The 21,393-nt window shown below is 42.0% G+C and overlaps 2 protein-coding genes across 3 annotated transcripts; both read left to right on the top strand.

Moving 5' to 3' along the window:
* The first annotated feature begins 136 nt into the window (after positions 1 to 136).
* On the top strand, positions 137 to 8,717 carry LOC109480942 (A-kinase anchor protein 7-like). 2 transcript variants are annotated; one of them, XM_019783369.1, is made up of 8 exons: positions 137 to 176; positions 564 to 1,958; positions 2,235 to 2,461; positions 2,768 to 2,901; positions 3,919 to 4,085; positions 5,204 to 5,352; positions 6,413 to 6,527; positions 7,278 to 8,519. In XM_019783369.1, exons 2-8 carry the CDS (start codon positions 671 to 673, stop codon positions 7,946 to 7,948), a joined length of 2,751 nt encoding a protein of 916 aa, XP_019638928.1. In that variant the 5' UTR covers positions 137 to 176; positions 564 to 670; the 3' UTR covers positions 7,949 to 8,519. The 2 variants fall into 2 exon arrangements, with proteins under 2 accessions (XP_019638928.1, XP_019638929.1); XM_019783370.1 differs by lacking the exons at positions 137 to 176; positions 7,278 to 8,519 and adding an exon at positions 8,529 to 8,717 and having other exon boundaries at positions 1,705 to 1,958.
* Positions 8,718 to 9,541: 824 nt separating this feature from the next.
* On the top strand, positions 9,542 to 20,046 carry LOC109480956 (sushi, nidogen and EGF-like domain-containing protein 1). Its single transcript, XM_019783413.1, has 16 exons — positions 9,542 to 9,660; positions 9,776 to 9,836; positions 10,187 to 10,356; positions 10,559 to 10,674; positions 11,024 to 11,195; positions 11,431 to 11,568; positions 11,916 to 12,063; positions 12,451 to 12,563; positions 12,886 to 13,081; positions 13,398 to 13,514; positions 13,770 to 13,883; positions 14,354 to 14,441; positions 17,998 to 18,016; positions 18,219 to 18,360; positions 19,021 to 19,157; positions 19,624 to 20,046. Exons 1-14 carry the CDS (start codon positions 9,652 to 9,654, stop codon positions 18,357 to 18,359), a joined length of 1,602 nt encoding a protein of 533 aa, XP_019638972.1. The 5' UTR covers positions 9,542 to 9,651; the 3' UTR covers position 18,360; positions 19,021 to 19,157; positions 19,624 to 20,046.
* Positions 20,047 to 21,393: the final 1,347 nt, after the last annotated feature.

The following is a 21,393-nucleotide window of genomic DNA, read 5'->3' as shown; positions in this document are numbered from 1 at the left end:
ATAAAGTGCAGTATCACATGATGTAAACACTTCAGGATGAGGAGAGGGTCATGGCGGAGTGTGGCATCAGTATAAATAGGCTCAGGAAACATTCGTTAGACAGGCGTTACTGACGGCTTGAGCACTTTTCCTGAAGCAGAATCTTCTTCATGTTCGTAAACATGTTCTATGCCAAGGTAAGCGTTGATCTTGATGGTAACGTTATGACCCAGATGGAGGGGGAGGGGTGACACTAGTTTAGTGACAACACTATTTGTATATAGGAGACAATTCTGGATGTTCAGCAGTCAACATGCAGCAGACGGACTCGTTACCAAGACATAGTAACTTTACATGTAACAGGGGTTGACTGCAACATTAAGCGTTAGGTTAATAATTTTTGCAATTCCAATATTTACAAATTGGTTTGTGAGTCAAATACAGTCATTTCACAAATGAATGCTGTCGTGGTTAATAATTTTTGCAATTCCAATATTTACAAATTGGTTTGTGAGTCAAATACAGTCATGTCACAAATGAATGCTGTCGTGGCATAACACATTTCTTATTTCTTTCCACTACAGGAATTCACAGCACCTCAGATGGGCATTTTCAAACACGAAAACTATCAAACTCTTAAGACAGAACACTTTGTGGAATCCAAGTTGTCTCATGGCTCGGGTATACATCCATGAGCTACAATAGAGGCCTTCTGATTTCTGTGTGTCATTACCGAACTGTGTTTAGAGCTCTTCAAGTTGATATCTTCAGGATGTCTGACTCTGGCAATGGAGCAAAGCCAGAACCTACATATACCTCAACCTCAACTCAAGAAAAGGTTCAAAGTACTAACAGCAAGGCCAGTTCAAAGTCCAATGTACTTCAGACACCCAAATCATCTGGAATTTCTCAAGTTTCTTTTGTGACAAAACATTCGAGAAGCTGTACAAGCAGACATGAGCAACAGACTTCAAGTTCAGTTGCCTCTGCATTTGTCAAGCCTCCAACAGCAAAACTTTCCACCCATCTGCCTTCCTCCTTTGTGGCAAGAAAGTTACACAAGTCACCAGACAAAATGTCAGGCAAACTTTCCAGCAAGGACAAACTTAGTACTTCTGCAGATCAAGCAGAAGCTAAGAGTGTAGAATTGCAGCGTGATTCAGAACTAGTTCCATCTGCAACATCATCAGATATAAAACACACAACTCCCAATCCTGACACCAAGGCACCACCTGGGGCAATAAAGGTACGCAAGGTAGCAAAAATGTCAGCATTTCCTGAAGTTGAAAAAACTGACAATGCTGTGTCACATGGCAAAACAGCAGAGTTGCATCCCCAACTTTTGGCAACAGAAACATCAGCATCAGCAAGCAAGGTAAAAGACTCACATGTGCCATTGAGTGTTGAAACTGTTCACTGCTCTCAGGTAAATAAGGTAACCACAACTGACAACAGTGCAAACTCCAAACCTCAGACTGCTGCACAAGGAAGGAGGAAAAGGAAAACTGTGAGAGAAGATCCTACAGAAAGGAAGACTAGGAAATCTGGGAAAGATATGACGCGTTCTAGAGGTACGGCTGCAAAGGATGTCCAACCATCAGTGAAAGGAAGAAAACCTGCAAGAAGTCACACTGCCACTAAAGCTGCACACGTGAAGGGGGGAGTTAGGAGAGACAAAGAGAGCCAGTCATCTCTTAATTCTGTTTCATACACCCTAAAGCAGGAACCAGAATCCTTGGAACAGAGAGCTACGCAGAGAACTGAGTCAGATACGTCAGGCACTGAAGCACCTTGTGGTCATGGTGTAGCGATGAAGGAACAAAAGCCTGCATTAACAGACAAACAAGAAATGACCTCCGATCCTCCTGCAGAGTCAAACACTCAGATCACTGATCCTACAGATATGGAGTATGTGGAAGGAGCTGAATCAGGTGAAGAGGAGGAGGATGGCACTTATAACTTGACAGACCTCTTTGATGGTAGGTATTGCTTCAGCTGTAGGGCACTCTGTTTCACTGAATCAACATGGAACTTTAGAAACTTTGATGAAATACAGTACAGCATCATGTTTGTCAACAGAAAGTTTATCAGAATTGATATGAGATCATCGAAAAGCGGTAGGTTTATATGTGTACATTTTACTGTTACATGTGTACATTTTACTGTTACAAGTTCTCTAAAGAGTTGACTCTACACTCTATTTGTGCCGTAATTATGATTCTGAGAAACATCCTTTTGCTTGATATGTCTTGCAGAAGAAAAGCAGAGAGTTGCTTGGGAAGAGGAAACCCAACAGGTCAGCAAACACAAGAAGAAGAAGAAGAAAGCCAAGTGGTGGGAGAGGAAGAGGAAGCGGGGGAGGACAGGTGAAGCTGAGGAGGAAGTGGAGGAGGGAGAAGAAGAGGGAAAGGTCAAGAAGAAGAAGAGGGAAGCTAGGCCCAGACCTAACTACTTTGTGGCCATCAGAGTGTCTACTGAAGAGGTGAGAGGAGGGCATGTCAGATTTGCTATCCTTCCTGCAAATATTGGCATTCTCTGATCATGTTTACATGTCACACCATATTATTCTCACAGACGTTTTGTCTCATATCCTGTGGTGCTTTTTCCACCTTTGGCAGGAAATTTTGGCTACTCTAATCTTCATCTATCTAAACCTATAGGAAATTTCATGAAAAAGTGTACAGAAGCTCCCTTCTGTGTTCCCTTTTCTCCAGTCTTAATGGCCATTATCCTGAGTCAGATATGACCTATCAGTGATCTCAGTAGTCATCATGTTAACTGTCTCTAGATCCACAGAGGTCTGAAGGCAGTACAGGATGCCGTGTTGGAGCAGGAGCCAAACTTACAACCTGCCATGATCCCTCTCATCAACATGCACATCACTCTCCTGGTCACACACCTGAGGGAGGAGCAGGTGGACAGGTAAGCATGTTGTCTCACCTGTATACATGTATATACATCAGATGCTTGGGCAGGTGGACAGGTAAAGGTATTTACTCACCTGTACACATCACATACTTAGGCAGGTGGACAGGTAAAGGTATTTTCTCACCTGTACAAATCACATACTTAGGCTAGTAGACAGGTAAAGGTGTCGTCTGACTTTCATATCACACATTCTACACTACTCGTCACAATTTAGAGTAGAAAAATGAATCTACCAAACAACGTTTCTTTGTACTATGTTTCAAGCCTAAATTAATCATCACCTTTATGCATGATTTCCAAAAATGGTATATCTCAAGAAATCTACCATCTGCACAATTTTCATGCACGTCTCCTGCATGTCTATGATGATATTGTATTATTGGGTGGGTTAAAGGTTGACAAACGTTACACGTGATTAGAGATGACTGTGTGACATTTAACCTTTTCTATGCCTGGAGGTGCTCAGTAGGGCGGGAATATCAGTAAAATCATATCCCTCAAGCTATAAGCACTGCATAATTTAGTACATTATAATAGAAAGCACACAGTGTTATATGAACAATTCATGTGATTGTGATTAAGGTCAAAGTATGTATCTGACAAGACCTGTGGTGGTAAAAATTGCAATGGGCATTTTGCTCCAAGTAGACTGTTGATTGAAATACCGTTGCACCCGCATTATAAACTAAACAAAAACCTCGCTCAACTGGTCCCCCAGCTGCTTCTCATTAAGCACTCGAGGACAATGAACACACCAACTCCAACCTGAAGCCATCCGGATCCATACCCCATTTCATGACAGCTGAAGGTGGTACATGCATTCATTCATGCAATAACAGTTTTTTCTTCTCTAATGCTACTTGTTAATTGCAGACTACCTGTAGGGTATAGGTAAACTTATGATTAAGCAAATAGAAGCCAGCAAAATGTGTGATCATTCAAGTGAGATGAAGTAAATAATGTCTGTGGTGTTAAAGTTTAGACTGAAGTATTCGTCTGTCTCATGATCAGAGCTAAGGAGGCCCTGAGGTTGGCTAAAGCCCGGTTGAACCCCAAGTTTCTCCGCCCAGACAACAGGCTGGTCCTGACCTTCCAGGGTCTGGGAACCTTCCGTAACGACGTGGTGTTCGCCAAGATCCAGCAGAATGGCCACTTGACCTCTCTACGAGAGCTGGCAGGTACTCGGGACTGTAGTATCCATTTCTGTGGTTCAGTGCAAGCACATTTTGGGTTTTAGAGTGGAGGGGTGAAGGGTATTTCAGACAGATAACACATTCCAGCAAGGCTCAATAATGGCACCTCTTGTGTCAGAGCCATTGCACATTTACCTAACACTTTTTATGACATTACATGATGAGATTTTGAGTGTAAAAGCTTCAACACCTGGAGCTTGGGTGGAATATTACAGGATGGTCAAATTTGCTTGAATTTCTTTCAAAAAATATATAGGAAAGGCTGTTCGTGTTTCTCCCTTTAGCGCATGGATATAATCATTGGTCTCCTAACAACCTGCTTCTGACTTCCTATATAGCAATAAATTTGAAGGTTCAAGAAGCAATACAAAATTTACAATGTCACATTCCAAAATTCAGAAATCTTGCAAAACCATGGTATTCCCAAAGACTTTCCACCAGTTTGTCAACATTAAACAAAGGCACAAAGAAACAAACAAAAATGATGTGCTGATGTCTCATTGGCTGAGCAAAGGTCACAAAGGTGACCTGTAGCAGAGCTAAAGGTTAAGATAAGGAGTTGTTGTTTATCTGCTGGTGAAGGCTTTGTGATCATCAAGCAGCTACGAAGGTATGCTTTCAAAGAGTCTTCTACCTTTCTCAAAAAAGTTGACAATGCAGCTTTCATGCTAATGATTAATACTTTACTTAGTAAGAAGATGCTGAGTTAGATTACTCCTGTCTCCTAATGTACACATTCTATGGCATGAAGTGTTGACAAAGTGTTTTCTGTTTTTATACACAGTACTCCTTAGGCAGATACCTCCATGTTGTTTTGATAGTTAGGCACTACAGTCTGGACCATGTCAGAGCAGATAACACAACCGTCACCATTAAAGAATGTAGCGACCACCAGTTATGTTATCTTGCCATGTCTCAGATTTAGTGGCCGGTTGGTCTTGTCCATATTTACTGTCCCAGCAGTGAAGACATGTTTGTATAAGCCTCAGCCTTGTGCTGCACTTTAGTCAAACACCAAGCCTTGGGGTGCAGTGCATCAGTCAGCTTGAGGTCTTGAGTTTGTCTGAGAATTTCTCATTTTAACTTTGTTTCTTAATTTGTAGAAACTGTTCAGACTTGCTTTGTGGAGAAGGAGGTATGCTCCAAGAATGACAAGGGTTTTGAGCCACACCTCACCCTCATGAAGATGTCCCGCAACTTTGGGAAACTGAGAAGTAAAGGCATCAAGAAGATCGACCCCAAGCTATACGAGGTGAGGCAGTCATGATGTTGTGATTCATATGTGTTAGAGATGCTGTAACATTTGTTTTATTCATGCCTAGCTCCAAATTCAGTTTCCTTTGGTTTAGCCATCTAACATTTCTGATCAATTCCAATGATTTTTGTTGGAATTACAATAAGACAGTCTAAGATCTTCATAATTATTGTCAAGCAAGGTTGTAACATTTTGAAGGCAAGAAATCCTTCAATACTGAAAACAGTTTCACAAGATATGGTGGTTCAGTCCTTCTCTACAGAGTAGAGAAAAACCAGGTCATGTTATTCCAGTAACTCATTCATGCTTATCAGTATTCAGGGTCCCCCTTACCCCTCCACACCCTACCCTGCCCTATCAGCCGAACCTTTATAATAGCTGTGCCCTGTGTTTACTCAGGTCTGTGGATAGTTAACTACTCTAAAAGTAACTGTTGCCATTGCCCAGCCTTATGTGTGGCCCTGCTTTATATCAACTCAGTTAATAGGGAACCTTTGAGGGATTGAGGTAGTGGATTTAAATGATACCCTGAGGGTGAATGCACCTGTCTGTATGGATCCAAAAGGGGGTTGGGGACAGCACAGGGTTCTAGTAGTAGTCCACTGTGTTCTGCTGCTGCAGTAGCTTGGCATTCTGCAGCAACAATCAGTCTCCAGATTCCATTATAATGAACCTGTTGACACTTGCTATTTGTAAGATTTCTTGATAGCTGGTATTTCCATGTGGTGGCAAATATTTTCTCTGTAATGATCAACTTTTGAGAAGTTGTCACAATCTAACAAAGTTTCCTGATGTATCTTGGTATTCAGTGATTGTTCTTGCCTTGTTTCCCAATGGTCATTTTAAAGAGTGGACTTTATCACATTTTGTCCCACATTCTTTTAATGCTGGGTCGTCTTGAAATTTACACACCTGTACCTGTTTACCATGTAGAGAAGGATTTATTGTATTAATTGTAGTGTCAGGCTTGTAGTGTTTGTGATCCCCCAAACTCTGACCTCATCCAGTGGCCTGTGACACTATGAAAGTTAAATGTACAATGGTCTGTGTCCTTCAGGAGTTCCAGGAGGAGAGATTTGGTGACCAGGTGGTGGAAGGCTTACAGCTCTGCTCCATGCTGAAGAAGAAAGAAGCTGACGGCTACTACCACACGGAGGAACAAGTCATGTTCGGTCAGTCACTAATACTTGCTGCTTTAATTTTCATTCTTATTGGAGGAAAAGTTGGGGACCATTAAAAATCATTCACCTATGGTACAGAAATTACCCTACAATACACTTAGCTGATATGACCTCTGTTAACATAATTGTACAAAATTAGTCCTTGCTTGAAGAGCCATTGTCCTCTGGTGTCTTTGATAAGAAAAGGTTTTGGTAATAATCATGCCTTTATCTTCTTCAGTCCTGGTAAAGTTTATCAACTGATATTAGTGCAGTGGTCACCATCACTATGGTTAGAGCAAAACCATCTAGATCTTCTCATCTGTCATCTGACTTCTGAGAAAAGTCACAGTTGTTGCTTTTAGTCCTCCTATTATAAGTAGGAACTTTACTTATTGATTTTATAGCATAAACATTGATTAGCTTTAGACAAAGTCAACCTTCCTTTGTAACTGTACAAGAGTTTGTTCCCAAGTCTGGATGAATTTTGTATAAATGTGCTGCACACATTAGAGTTTTAACCTCAGTTTCTGTTCTCTCTTTTGACCGCTTTCTAGATATCCTCTGTCTTTTATCATTTGATAACTGAATATTTTTTTTACATTCTGTGTTTATCTGTGTCCACCCCCTTTGCTTACCCTATTTGTTTGTCACTATTTTTTTTATCTATGCATCATTGTTTGACTTTTTTTTTATTTTGCTACATTTAGTGTGTCTGCTGTTCCTTGATGTGACGGTGTGGTGTCTGTTTCCTCTCTGTAGGCCTTGGCTTAGAGCACATTCTGGCAAACAGCATTGCCAGCAGAGCAGTCAGGGAAGCCCTTCTCCAGCTTGGGTGCAAACTCTTGGAACAGCAGGCAAAGTCCAACCCAGAGGCAGCTCTGCACACACTGAGTGACCACATTGCTAGATCTGTCATTCAAGATGCCCTGACTACACTAGATACTGGTGAAAATGTCATTGATACTAAGGACAAAGTGTTCAGGACAGACACAATGAAAGCTAAGGTTTCAGAATTAAGTGAGTCGCTAGGGACAGCTTTGGTTGTAGAAGCCATACAGGAGGCAAGTAGCAAGAGTGTTGAAAACCACACAAGTAACAAAGAGGACGAAAAAAATGTTGAGAATATTGCAGACCCCAGTGAAGGAAACAATGGGCTTTCTTCTGTGATTGAAAGTCAAAATGAACTTTCTCCTTTGTCTGAAGAAAATGTCAAAGATAACATAATGAATATGTCTCAGGCACAGACAGGTGAAAGTCTATCACCTGCTGGCCCTGCTGTGAAAAAAGGTAGAGATGACAGTGGAAGCAGCTGTAAGTTGTCTGGAGATCAGCTTAAAGACCTCAGTGAAAAGTTGGTGAAACAAATAATTGAGGCTGCCATGGCCAAAGTACAGGAGTCTGAGAGTGGTTCTAAAATAGGTGAAAAGTGATGTTGTTTAATCTTGTTTGTGGAAGAGCCATAGTATTGATGGTACAGTCCTTTAGTGTCTGCAGATGGAGCAGTAAGTTCAATTTCAGGATGAACAGAAGATTTTGAACCTTGTGACTTTAAAAGTGTATAAATCACATAGTATACATAGAATGCTACTGATTTAACAGTGAAGTCAGTTGAAGTGTAGTGAAGTCTACCTTGATTATTTTTTTGCTTTACCGAAGTGCCTTTACTTCATCATAGCAGTTTTAGGAATTCTTATGGATTGTTTTAGACTTAATATGATAAATAAATAAGCACTTGATGGTTTGAAGATTTATTCAAATCATTGTAACACTAAGTTTTCTATCTTAAATAAAACAAATTGTCAGAGCTATGCCTTTTTAGTTTGAGTATTTTTTATAGGATCATTACCTGGAAGATATGTTGACGTCGTGAAGATGAAGTTAGCAGTGATGAAAAAGAAGTCGCAGAAATGAAAAAAAAAAACTTTTCCATGAGCTCAAGGACTAAATCTGTTGTGTTATGTACATGAATTTGCAAGGGCTTGCATTATTGGCTTTAATATTGTTCTGCAGGCCCATCATCTGCTGAATTAGTGCAGAGGAAGCTGAGAGCACAGGGCAGGTACCTGACTGCTGATAACAGGGACAGGATCGCTGCTGTGGTCAGGAGACTCATCTCACAGGGACACAAGAGCAACTGAAACACCCTCAACTGTGCCCTAGCTTTGGGCTTAAATGGCAATATGGGCCAAAGTACATTTTATGACTGATAATTCTACTGAAACTTTTGAATGTTGGTTTTTAAAATATATAGTTTATATAATAGCAGTTTAAAATTTATGAATTCCAGAAATTGTGAACGTGTTGAATAATCATCTCAGAGACTGCAACAGTGGCTATTTTTCTAAAATGTTTTAAATTAATTCATGTTTGCCTAAAAATACAAGTGCTGCTCTCAGCAGAAGAGCATGTTTGTGTGTGTTTCCTCCACGACCATCTGGAGCCAGGAAATGATCACTTCGATGCTGAAGTTGCTTCAGTCCTGCTGAGAGGTTTGTAAATTTGTGCAGTTTAGATGACGTTATTGCTACTGAGATCAGCAGAGGTTATTGCATATATTAATCAATGACTTGCTTGTTCCCTTTTAAGTTTAAACTTTGAAATTCAGCATACTGATATTCACATACTAGTAGACAAGCCTGTCGCTAGTGATAAATGCCATCCACATACAAGTGAGCAGACCTGTCCTTGGTGCTGAACACCACCCAGACATAAACACACCTGTCCCTGGTGCTGAACATGCACATGCAGTCAAAAAGCCATGCCAATTTTACCAAAAAATGAAATCAATAGAATGTAGAAAGAACAAAAGAATCACATTTCATAAAAAAGTTATATCAAACTACTTGATATGCAATGTTAGTGGCAAAGCATGTTGATTGAAAAGTGGCAATAAGGAAACAACTTAAGGATCCTGACCTTTTTGCAAACAAAAGTATATTAAGTATTTAAAAAGTATATTAAGGCCCAGGGAAGTACTCAATATCTGGAGGACTTCCCTCTTATCTTGGCAGTATGAGTTTCCTCTAGGATACATTTAAAAGGCACTGTTGTGCCAAACAGCATTCATCAGTTCCAGACCTACAGACAAACAACTACTTGCAGGAAGCACTGTGCAGAAGAAGTCTCCAACAGCATGGAAAAGGTAAGAAATTATATATTTTCCTTCCATTCCCTAAATGTAGCGGCCTAAACTTCAGCAGGTTGCAGAAATTATTTTTCTGATCAGATATTTACAAGGGGCTGTTTTGACATTTCAGAGCTGTTCTTTGGTGTTGCTGGCAGCCTTGTTACTCAACTCAGCTGCAGGGAATACCCTTAGTAAGTTACTTTATTGTCTGTGATCTGTTATTATAATTTTATAGAAAAAAAGTGTTAAGTACCATAATGTCATACCTTAACTAGGATCTACCTTTACATACCAAGACCTTTGTATTCACTCTTCAGTGGTCTCTTAGATAACTTTTCATATCTACCCATTGGCACATGTTAAGAGCCCTGTCAATAGAGATCACCTGTGACAAGTTCTTTTAAGTCCCTTGGGTGCTTAGTAGATCAGTTTGACTGGTTTGACTGTATCAGCATTGGGGTGGTGTAAGCTGTAGGGGTTTCAGTATTATCTTCGAGCTAACTGAGGCTGATGTATGTGTAATGCCTGTCACTGTTCTCAGACCAAAGCTGGAAGTGGAAGTCTGGGCACACTACCACTGGTTTCTACCCGTTTGGTCCGTCTGCTGGTGACAGAGCCAACCCAAAAGTGGACGACGGTGGTTCCAGTCAGCTGTCGGTGTCTCTCTCTTCTGGCTTCCGCTACTTTGGCTCTGTCTACCATGACTTCTGGGTAAATTTTCCATTTTTGTCAACTTACTAGGTAGTTCAATTAAAGGGTCATAATCTTAAAGGTATTGACTAGGTAGTTTCTGATAAGTCTCAGATTATCGTCATCAAGTTCCCATTCATTTCAATATAGATTATACCCCCTCTGACAATCTGATGTTCACAAATTCAACCATTTCAGTGATGTATATATTTATGTTTCACAGGTGAACAACAATGGCTTGGTGTCCTTCCAAGGCCAAGTGTCCCAGTTCACCCCTTCTCCCTTCCCAATTCAATCCTTCCCCATCGTGGCTGTGTTCTGGGGTGACGTTGACAACAGGTACTCAATCCTTTCTTTTTTTTCCAATAACTTTAATGGTTCATCACATTGTATAGCATGCTGATTGTAAAGGTTATGCTAGAATTTTCTGAAGTCATACACAGCAGGTTTCCCTGTCACCATGAAAATACTGAGTGCCTGTGTGCTAATATATATATAAAATGCTCCTGTTTTTCTGTTTTGTTCTTTGGCCTCTAACAGTTACAGTTTGTATTTCAGTAGCTTCTACTGCATTGCATTTCCTGAAAAACCTTAGTGGTCTTTGATTTGATTGTGATTTCCTACAGCAAGATGATGATTTATATTTCATGTGTGCGCATTTTAAGAGCATTAAATAACTTCTTGTCAGGCTTGCCGGAGAGGTCTACTGGAGACAGACCACCTCAGATTCCTCACTGATCACCCGAGTGTCGCAGGACATCCTGGCAAACTACCCAGACATTCCAAGTTTCCGAGCCCGCTGGGTTCTGGTCACAACTTACTATGATGTGACCTACTACGGGGGCAGTTCAAGCACCAATGTAATTGATGATATTGTCTTACATCTGTGTATTCAAACTTAAGTATAATGTTAGTAAGTGGAAGTTTCTTGTTACATGTATATTGATTTTGAGCTGCAACTGAAATGACACCACTGTGAGCAGCACTCATGTTTCTTATGTAGGAAAGAAGACTGGAATTTTTTACTTCAATGTTACCAACTGCACTACTAACAATATATGTATATAATACATTCAAACTTCTCTTTTCCCACAGCGCCAGTCATTCCAGGCAGTACTGGCAACAGATGGAACCTACTCCTTTGCCATCTTCAAGTACGGAGACATCGTCTGGACCACAGGAACTGCCAGTGAAGGAGACAGGGAGACCGGGCTTGGAGGAATCCCAGCACAGGTGTGCTATCACTGTCCCATATGCTTCGGATCCAAACATCCATCAATAAATTGAACGAAATATGTCTGTCAAGTACATGTAGTTATGTGTCCTTCCTTCAGCCAGGACACAAGTAATAAATAAGTTAGAAATTTCAAGTTGGGTTCTGCACATCTTGGTTTGAGGTCCCCTATGTTCTTTGATTTCCAATGATTTAACTCACCAAGTTTTCATACACATTTAAAGCCAAATGAGGTATAGTAGAGCCAATTTAGTAGCACAACTGTAGTTAGACATATCTGTCGGGACAGTAGCATTTAGTCTTCATACTTTGATCCCACTCTGATTTCATGTTGAACTTATGTCAGGCTGGTTTCAATTCCGGAGATGGGAGTAACTACTACACCGTCCCTGGCTCACGATCTGCTGAGATTGTCCAGATAGAGACCAGGACCAACGTTGGGCAGCCGGGCACCTTCATGTTCAGGATTGACCCCTTTACCATCATCCCCCTTGGTATGTCAGCCAAAGTTTTTCTTTACAAAACCATACTTTGTAGCAATTTTTGTACCTTATTGTTGATTCAACCATCACTTCTTGTTATGACAATAATGTTTATTTCATTTACAAAATTTCCTCGGCACAGTTATCAGGAAGACACAGGTTGAGGATGGAGAAAGTCAGGCATGCCAAATAATATAGTTCATTGTGCAGGGGATGGAAAAGGGTTCAGAAAATTTGTCAGTTGTCTTGAAGCAGAAAGATTCACACACAAATTAAAACAGGCTCATTAAAAAACTGAATTTATAGTGCATGCTGCTTTCTGCAAGATGCTTTATGACGGGAGCAGAAATACACCTCCATGATATATGATCATGATAAAGATGCTGATCTGTTGTCCAGGTACCGTGAGGCTGGTAGGAGGAAATTCTGAGTTTGAGGGTCGAGTTGAGATCAACCGAGGAGGAACCTGGGGGACAATCTGTGACGGCAACTGGGGAATACTGGAGGCCCAGGTTGCTTATTTGTTGTTTGTTGCCTAGTACATGTACCTACATGCAGATATGCATTGGAACTAAACTTAACAATGGCATAACACAAAACCTTCCTACTGTCATGCTTTATACATGCTACAACATTACATTACTTAAGCAGCATTTGTATAGGAATGAAGGACATAAATATATGGTTTTAATATTGGTCAATCAAAACCAGAATGCATATCATTCTTTAACTGCTGCTTCATCAGCTTTTGCTGGACCTGCTTTATGTCAATCATGGCTTACAAAAGTGTTGGTGAAAAATCCAACTCTCTTGTACCCGTACATTCTACTGTAGGTGGTGTGCCGTGAGGTTGGCCACGGTGGTGCTGTGGCAGCCTACGGCTCGGCACATTTCGGCCAGGGAAGTGGAACCATTTGGCTGAACAACATGAACTGTGCAGGAAATGAGGACTCTCTCTCTACATGTCCACTGCTGTCTGACGTGACCAACACCTGCACACATGCCAACGATGCTGGGGTACAATGCAGAGGTCAGTAGACACTGTTTAGCTATATACCTTTTATCATGCAGAATGATTCCAAGTTTCACCTTGTAGAATTGGTGAGATACATGTATAGATGTAGCAGAAATTTGAAATGGATCTGTAGATATAAAAACCAGTTTTTCAGCCAAGAACTTCTTGTATGATAACTACTAACTCTATATGAGTCATATGGTATCAGATATGTAATGCTAATACTGATGCACTCCTATGTGTAGAGTATGAAGAGCATTCAAAGATGGAGAGTTAATTACAAATGAATGCCAAAATTATAGGAGATGTCACATTTCCATGTCGTGTGCAGATCTTGATGACTGCAGGCCGAATCCTTGCCAGAATGGAGGGACGTGTCTGGACCGAGTGGACGACTTTGTCTGCCTTTGTCAACATCCGTATGATGGGAAGATGTGTCAGATCAATAGTGAGCTCTCCCACCTTATGTATATATATACATGTATATAAAGAAAGAAGTAACTGTTCAATGTGATAATTTGATCAATCTGAGCAGTACTTTTAGAACTGTTGAATAAGTATGGAACTAACAGATTTTCTTGTGGTCGTGTAATTTGTTTCCTCACACCACTAAAAATGGAATTTATTTACTATATTTAATGGCTCTAGACATCTTTGGGATAGGGTATTCTCTGGCCTCAATTACACATTGTTTCCCAACCAGCGGTTGACCCATGTCACAGTGGCCCATGTCAGAATGGAGGGGTGTGCTCCAGAAGTGATGGCAGTTTCACCTGCTCATGTCAGCCTGGATGGGAGGGGACCACCTGCCAGATAGGTAGGAATCTTGATAATTGCCATAAAATTCCAACTGTATATGAGTGATCAGTGCTTTTGTTTACATCATATGCATCCAAATTATTTGAAGACATATGCAAACTATCAGTGGGGAATTCTAAATCAACCAACCGTCACCCGCTTTTTGCCTACCATGGCAATCTTTGATGTAGACTGTCATGGTGATCGCTCATATTGGTTTTTAACAAATTAGTAAAGAGCTAAACTGTGCACCAGCACAACAAGGAAGTCTTACCAAAATTCTAGTCATTTTTACTACAGCCTTCATTAGTAAGATCCCTATACTGACATGAATGCTGTAGATCATTGTCTCCATTGTTTGAATGGAGAATGTTCAAAATAGTAAAGGACCTGTTTTTCAGCACCACGGACAGATAACATCTCTGCTGTAGATCTAATATTGATACTAGTATTTATATCAAACCCTAACCCTAACCCCTGCTGTTCCAGACATTGACGAGTGTGCCAGTGCAGAAATGGAGGGACCTGCACTGATGGCATTAACCTGTACACCTGTACCTGCCCCACTGGCTGGAAGGTTTGAGTTTGAAGTTTATTTCATACTACAGCCTTATAGCAGCCTAAAGGCTGAATTGACAGGTCTGTTTACATACAGTGTATATACAATAAATAATTACATTAAAGATGTCTAAGTGTGCTTAATAAGACGCATTAAAATTTAATAAAAGCCTATAGATATTTAAAAAGTTTGTAAGCAATATATACATATGAGGAAATTAACTATTTTGTAGAATGCTAAGCGAGTAATGAAAAAGTCGTGAGTTACAACAAAAGGTTCACGGGTAGGCATAAAATAGTCGGTTAACAGGGATCATTGTAAGAATAAAATGACGATGTAATAGTGAGACTAACAATACAAGGCTCTAACTTTATAACTTGTGTCCATTCAAGATTCGTTGTTTAAAAGTTCGATCAAGTAGGGCAATGGTGAGTTTTTGTAGCGCTCCGTGCGACAGTATGGTGTGTCAATCTTGTGAGAGTTGCGAGTTTGCCGTCCGGACACATCACGCCTGGTCGGGGGTAACCAGTTCCTGAACTCTGAGTTCAACAGGGATGTGGCGAATGACCGACAGAGGCTAACCCGTCGATCTGACAGTGTGGTGAGATTCAGACTCTCCAATGCTGACGCGTAGTTGTCGTACTGATGTCCGAGAATAATCCTACACGCCCTTTTCTGGATGCGTTCTAGACTTGTGGTTTGTTTGACAGTCAGCGATGAATGCCACACGGGTGTCGCGTACTCCAAGGACGGACGAACATATGCGGTGAAGACAGTCGTCAGGTCGGTAACTGACATGCCGAACCGTTTAAGTCTGCGCAGTGGATACAGTTTTCTATTGGCACCTGTGATCATGTTGCTGACGTGGGTGTTCCATCTTAAGTCGTTTTGAATGGTCACGCCGACGACTTTGATGCTTACTACCGATTCCAGCTCTTGGCCTTCGAGGGTGAGTGGTAGTGGTATTGGAGGTAATTTTGCATAGCATACATGGAGTACCTTGCATTTCCGCGGGTTTAATTTCATTTTGTGTACACCCACCCAGTGGTTGAGATCATCTAGGGGTGGTTGTAAGGTGCAAGGTTGACGCGTAGACCATTTCTGTGCGAGGTTTAAATCGTCGACGTACTTCCAGCGGTCATGTACATCCCGAGATGCCCCATCGATCACGGCCATGAAGATGATTGGCCCGAGGATTGTTCCCTGGGCCACGCCGCATGTAAGATGGGTCCAATCAGAACTTTTCCCCATGTAGTTTACCCTTTGCCGTCGGTTTGCCATAAAACTGCAAACCCATGGTATTAGGGCAGGACGTACTCCCAGGTTCAGTAGGCATTTGATGGCTGTAGCATGGTCAACCCTATCGAACGCTTTAGACAGATCTGTTGTGACAAGGGTGCAGGTGGAAGATGGTGTTGACGTTGACTTGTACATAAAGTCTAGGAGACTTACTAGTGCGTGGGTTGTCGACCTCTTCCGCCTGCAGCCAAACTGACGAGGATCGAGGTGAGGAGATATGTCTTCTAATATCCAGTTCGCGACAAAACGTTCACAAACTTTGGCAAGAAGTGAAGTCAGGGATATGGGCCGCAACTCATCAATATGTGGCGGTGAACACTTAGGTAGTGGGGTGACATTCGCCTCTTTCCACTGATGGGGGACGATCCCCTGCTTGATCGATGTATTGATGAGGTCGCAGAGAGGGCCGCTAATTTCACATGCGAACTCCTTCAGTATGACTCCTGGCAGACCGTCGGGTCCAGGGCTCGTTAGTGGGGGTTGGTAGAGCGTAGGTGGGCATAAACTTCCCAGACTTCAATGGTGGGAAGTGAGAAGTCAGGTAAGAATGCAGGAAGTGATGAAGGATCCAGAGGTGGTAAGGACTGTGACACTTCAGCGAATTTGCGGTTTATTTCGTTGGCTATCGCTGTGAAGTCATTTTGGTCGATGTTAGGTGTATTGATAAGTGTGGTCTTCCTACTCGTATTGCACATGTCCTTGATGTTCTTGTGCCAAGTTCTGGGGTTTTCCTTCTTGCGTCCTTCTACTCTGACTTTGTAAAAGTTGGACTTAGCTTTGCGGATCTCTTTCTGCACCTTGGTATTGTAGTACTTGTATTTAGCTTTGAGTTCTGATGAGAAAGCTTCCTGTCTCTTCCGGATGAGAAACTTGACAAGTGGGGTTACCCAGGGCTTGTCATTAGGATGAAGTTTCACTGTTTTTACTGGGAAAAACCTGTCAATACCATGGGTGAGTGTTCCGTAAAATGCCTTAGCCTTGTCGGTCGCAGTTGTCGCGTTAAATACTTCTTCCCATGTGTAAGTGGTAATCCATCTCCCAAAGTCGCTTAATCCAGGTTCGCGTATTGGTCTTGTAGTCTTCTTTGCACACGTGTTTTGTTTAAATCTCACTTGGGGTTTCCACAGCACACAGTTGTGATCACAGAGCGATAACGGTGGTAAGATTTTCAGGCTTCTTGTAGCACGCTCTCATGTTTGTGATTATGAGATCGAGAATTGCATTTCCCCTGGTATTGTTGTTTACAACTTGAGAGAAATCCCGGTCTAGAAGGATGTCCTGGATCTTGGCGTGGTTGAAGTCTCCTACAAAGGTAAGTCCGATGTTAGGATACTTTGTGCGGAGCTGATCCGACGCAGTGATGAGGTGTTCGACGAGTTGATCTTCATGGGGCGACTGTGGCGGTGAGTAAACAGTACATATCGCAATAGACGAGAACTGACGGGATAGTTTGTGTGGCCGCACGTTGACCCATAGGCACTCGAGAGGCTCGGGGACAGAGATTTCAGAAATGATCCTGGATGGTATGTTTTCACGTACATACAGAGCAACTCCCCCTCCTCGACGACTTGTACGGGATTTGGTGTAGACAGTGTAGCCGTCAATCGTTTGTTCTGGAGTAGTAGGAGTAAACCAGGTTTCTGACACAGCAGCAATATCAACATCGTTATTCGAAAGCACTCCTTGAAATTCGTCCAACTTGTTCAGTAGAGATCTTGCGTTGGTGAGCAGGAATGTTGGAACAGGTGTGATGCTGTTGGGAGAGATGTTGTTTACAGGCTTGATCACTGTAAGGTTTGCGCGGGAAATTCCTGTAGGCAACAACCCATCCCTGCCGGAGTTAATTAGTTCACTTCCCCTCCCTATTACTGTACCAATATTGCGAATAAAGTGCCTACCCGCTTTCTTTCCTCTAGGACGGCTTGCTCCCCTGAGTATTCCGAAGTCTCGTAACACGGTTTTCACCTGTGGGTTTGTTCTTGAGCTACTGTTCTTGAGACTCCTCATAAATTCCATGGTGTATTTGAACAGCGTCCTGGGCGCCATTGTTGTCCACTATTGTGAGGTCCTCGGTGAAAAGGGGTTCAAATTTTCACTCTTGAATGCCGTTCAGTGTTTCTGAGAGACCGTCCCGATGATCCAGGAGCCTTACGAGCGTATTTGAAAACAAATAACATACTGAGTAGACAGTTTAGCTCGTAAAAAATTAGAAAGTTCCCAGCAGTTGGAGAGCCCAAATTAAACCGTGGCTGCCCTTAGAAGCGCCACCTAGAAGGGAACCGAATGTCAAAACTGTGAGTCATTCTGTATGCTACAGAGAGTAATTCTTCCATTTCTGAGTGTCTTGTGTTCATGAATACTTTAGAAAATGTTGCATGCAGTGATAAACCCCAAAAGAACAAGAAGAACTTGGTTAGCCCTTGAAGAAGATAATTAACTGCGAAACTGACTACATTCATAACGGTTGGAAAATGACCTTATTGTATTTATCTGCAGTCACCTGTGAGGGCCGTGCCTTTACCAAGTATCGGAACCCAGATGACTGTAAGACGTACTATGAGTGTTTGGATGGGTATCCAGACTTTGTCCTGCAGCTTTGTGCCCCGAAGTACACCGTGTTCAGTGAGGCTACAATGAAGTGAGTAGATTTGAACTGTCTGATTTCAGAAGCTGGATTCATGAAACAATAACCAAGGTGCCTGTTTCTAGATTAAACTAAAGGAGAACCATCAGCACCTACCTGTCAAGTATGGAAGCATTTGCCAAGAACAGATGTGTTGTTGTTGTCTTTTACATTCATAGCCTAAGCTTAAGCATTGTCAAGTTTTTGTGGTAATATTGTTTCTGCATGATATTTGAATAATCAACAATGCATGCATGTGGTTACTCAATTCAAATTCAAGCCTTGTAGAACACAAGCTAAACTATCTCCAAAGAGATAACCTGGCATTTCACCCATACTTTACTACAAAGTCATTTGTACTGAGCATCATCTGTCCTTGGTGCTGAAATGCTGATCCTTTACTCTTTTGAACTCCCCAAGCAATGAACACTCTCCAAGCAATGAACACTCTCCAAGCAATGAACACTCTCCAAGCAATGAACACTCTCCAAGCAATGAACACTCTACAAGCAATGAACACTCTCCAAGCAATGAACACTCTACAAGCAATGAACACTCTACAAGCAATGAACATTCTACAAGCAATGAACATTCTACAAGCAATGAACACTCTACAATCAATGAACACTCTCCAAGCAATTGATTGAGATAATGATTTCTTCTGACACCTGTTAGGTGTGAGTGGCCTGAGGATGTGGAAGGCTGTGACATCACCTACGTGTGCTCCACCCCGTGTGAGAATGGAGGAAGCTGCTCTGGGCCGGACGAGTGCACCTGTCCCGAGGGCTTTGGTGGGAAAGCATGCCAGCACGGTATGGAACATCTATGGTAGTATTTTGTGCTCCACCTGTACAATACCTTAATGGTATATACCTTTGACAATGATATTCTCTGCTTGTCCAAATTCCAGTCCCTAATTTCTTCTTCAGCAACAACTTCTTTCCGCGGACAGCAAAATTATGGAATTCTCTCACGGACAAGTGTTTTGCTTCCAAATACAGCCTGCCATCTCCTAACATAGTCACCTATACCTCCCACCATCTTACTTCAGTCATTCAGCCATCACTGTAATGTAATGCTCATGTTTCAGTGTCCTCCATTGGATTAGCTTGCCATGCATCTACTTTCATCCTCATCAAGTCTCAATCAAGTTTATATGACATGTTAGTATGGGCATCACTGTAATGTAATGGTCATGTTTCAGTGTCCTCCATTGGACTAGCTTGCCACACATTTATTTTTGTTCAAAACTCAGTCACACACTCTGCATTTCCACAGACCTTAGTGTCCCCTTCAGCGCCACTCTGACCTGTGACGGCAGCACCTTCAACCCCTTCCGTCCGATGACGCTGTGCAACAACGAATACTACATGTGCTCCCCTGGGTACGACACACCCTTCCTCTTCAGCTGCCCTGCTGACCTGGTCTTCAACAATGACAACATGGTGTGCGACTGGCGTCACAACGTGCCTGGGTGTTGAGAAATCTACATCTGCCCAGTGTCTCAACAGACCGCTGACCAATGATATTATAGACTTTTGAAGTCTACAGTTCTACCCAAGACACCAGAGAGGCAATAACTCTAACCTGTACTAGTATTCAATGTTCAGGTTAGAATGTACAGCACATTGTGGAAACCTGTTCCTGTTGTGCAGTATTTCAACATGTGATTTCTCTTCTATGTGGAGCATTAAACTTTCCCTGCAGAACTCCTGTTGTGTGTGTGCATGTTGTTCACTAGTATAATCTATATGAACTAAAGGTGGAGGCAAAATTATTGTTATATTCAATCATAGAACTCAGAAGTAAATTCTGACAGAAAGAGATGTTCCCATACCAACTCAGGGCAGCTGTTGCCCTGGTCTTTCTCAGCTGTAGTGTTTACTCATCAATACCCGTGCAAACATCATACTTTTAATAGGCCATAAAATAGATTGCATGTATTTGCAATTGGTGTTTGACAGGTGATAAAACGTGTCAAGGATAACACACATTTTGTCACTATATTGGAGAAACATAACGTTATTGACATTGTTAGAAAAATGATAGGTTTCGTAACACCTTCTGACATCTAGTATATAGCTCCTTTATCTAGTACACTGTATAATAGCCCACCGTACTGGCAGAACGTTTGCCGGGCAAAAGAAGAAACCATAGCTTTTCAGTATTGCTTCTATTCACACGTGCAGACAAGGGAAGGGCAATGCCCCTGGGTTAATGACCAACAAGCAGGGGAGTAGAGAGGTTTGCGCGTCCCTTCTCCACAAGGTAATCATGTGGCAGGCCACTTGTACATGTGAGAGTCATTCAGTCACACGCACTTGCGTAAGGGGCAAGGGACAAAAGTGATAAGGGAGTATACAACCCGGCCGGGCCCTGTGTATTTTTACGTAAATGATCAACGGATTGACTGGCACCAAGCTCAAACTCACACAGCCATCAGTGCCTGTCCCTGTACTCTCCAAGCAGAGGTTTGGGTTTTGGAGGTCTTTTTTAGCGTGTTTTTAGACTTTTTTATCGGGGTTTCTCTTTTGCACTGAATTGGTGGGGGGAAAAATTCAGTGCAAAAGAGAAACCCCGATAAAAAAGCCTAAAAACACGCTAAAAAATACCCCCAAAACCCAAACTTCTGCTTGGAGAGTACTGTCCCTGGTGCTGAACGTCCATCGCACCTACGGCAAAATGTATTGGCGTCATTACTCCACTGCAAAGATTCGGTCGTACAATGGGAACATTATTCTTCGGGCAGTCATATGAATTTTAAAAAGTCTGGCCTATTGTGTCAGCCTTAGATCCTTACGGACGGTCGGTTCTGCAAAGCCTTGTTGGCCCATCACGCGGCAGACCACTTGACAGGAGTGCAAAGGTGTGAGAATGTGTCAGCCTCCCACCAGGTGCTATTTGTGCTTGGGCCGAAATTATCAGACGTGCGGAAGAATCCACCGCGGATATTGTTGTGTACACTACCAAGGCTCGTAGATACAAGCACGTACACATGTACAAACCTCGTCAGACATGTGAGAAACAAGAGTTTCTTGCCACGATGAC

This window comes from Branchiostoma belcheri, unplaced genomic scaffold (assembly GCF_001625305.1).
Source record: "Branchiostoma belcheri isolate BF01 breed outbred unplaced genomic scaffold, Haploidv18h27 scaffold53, whole genome shotgun sequence".
In the NCBI taxonomy this organism is placed as follows: Eukaryota; Metazoa; Chordata; class Leptocardii; order Amphioxiformes; family Branchiostomatidae; genus Branchiostoma; species Branchiostoma belcheri.
Note: the sequence above shows the minus strand (reverse complement) of the source record. Positions and strands in the feature narration are given on the sequence as shown.

What these genes read in the sequence shown, in the direction of transcription:
- LOC109480942 (XM_019783369.1), top strand. Translation starts at nt 671, where the DNA reads ATGAGCTACAATAGAGGCCTTCTGATTTCTGTGTGTCATTACCGAACT. An exon ending in CTTGACAGACCTCTTTGATG is followed by an intron (nt 1,959 to 2,234) that starts GTAGGTATTGCT and finishes TATGTCTTGCAG; the next exon opens with AAGAAAAGCAGAGAGTTGCT. An exon ending in GGAGGAACAAGTCATGTTCG is followed by an intron (nt 6,528 to 7,277) that starts GTCAGTCACTAA and finishes TCCTCTCTGTAG; the next exon opens with GCCTTGGCTTAGAGCACATT.
- LOC109480956 (XM_019783413.1), top strand. An exon ending in CTGTCTACCATGACTTCTGG is followed by an intron (nt 10,357 to 10,558) that starts GTAAATTTTCCA and finishes TATGTTTCACAG; the next exon opens with GTGAACAACAATGGCTTGGT. An exon ending in GGGGAATACTGGAGGCCCAG is followed by an intron (nt 12,564 to 12,885) that starts GTTGCTTATTTG and finishes ATTCTACTGTAG; the next exon opens with GTGGTGTGCCGTGAGGTTGG.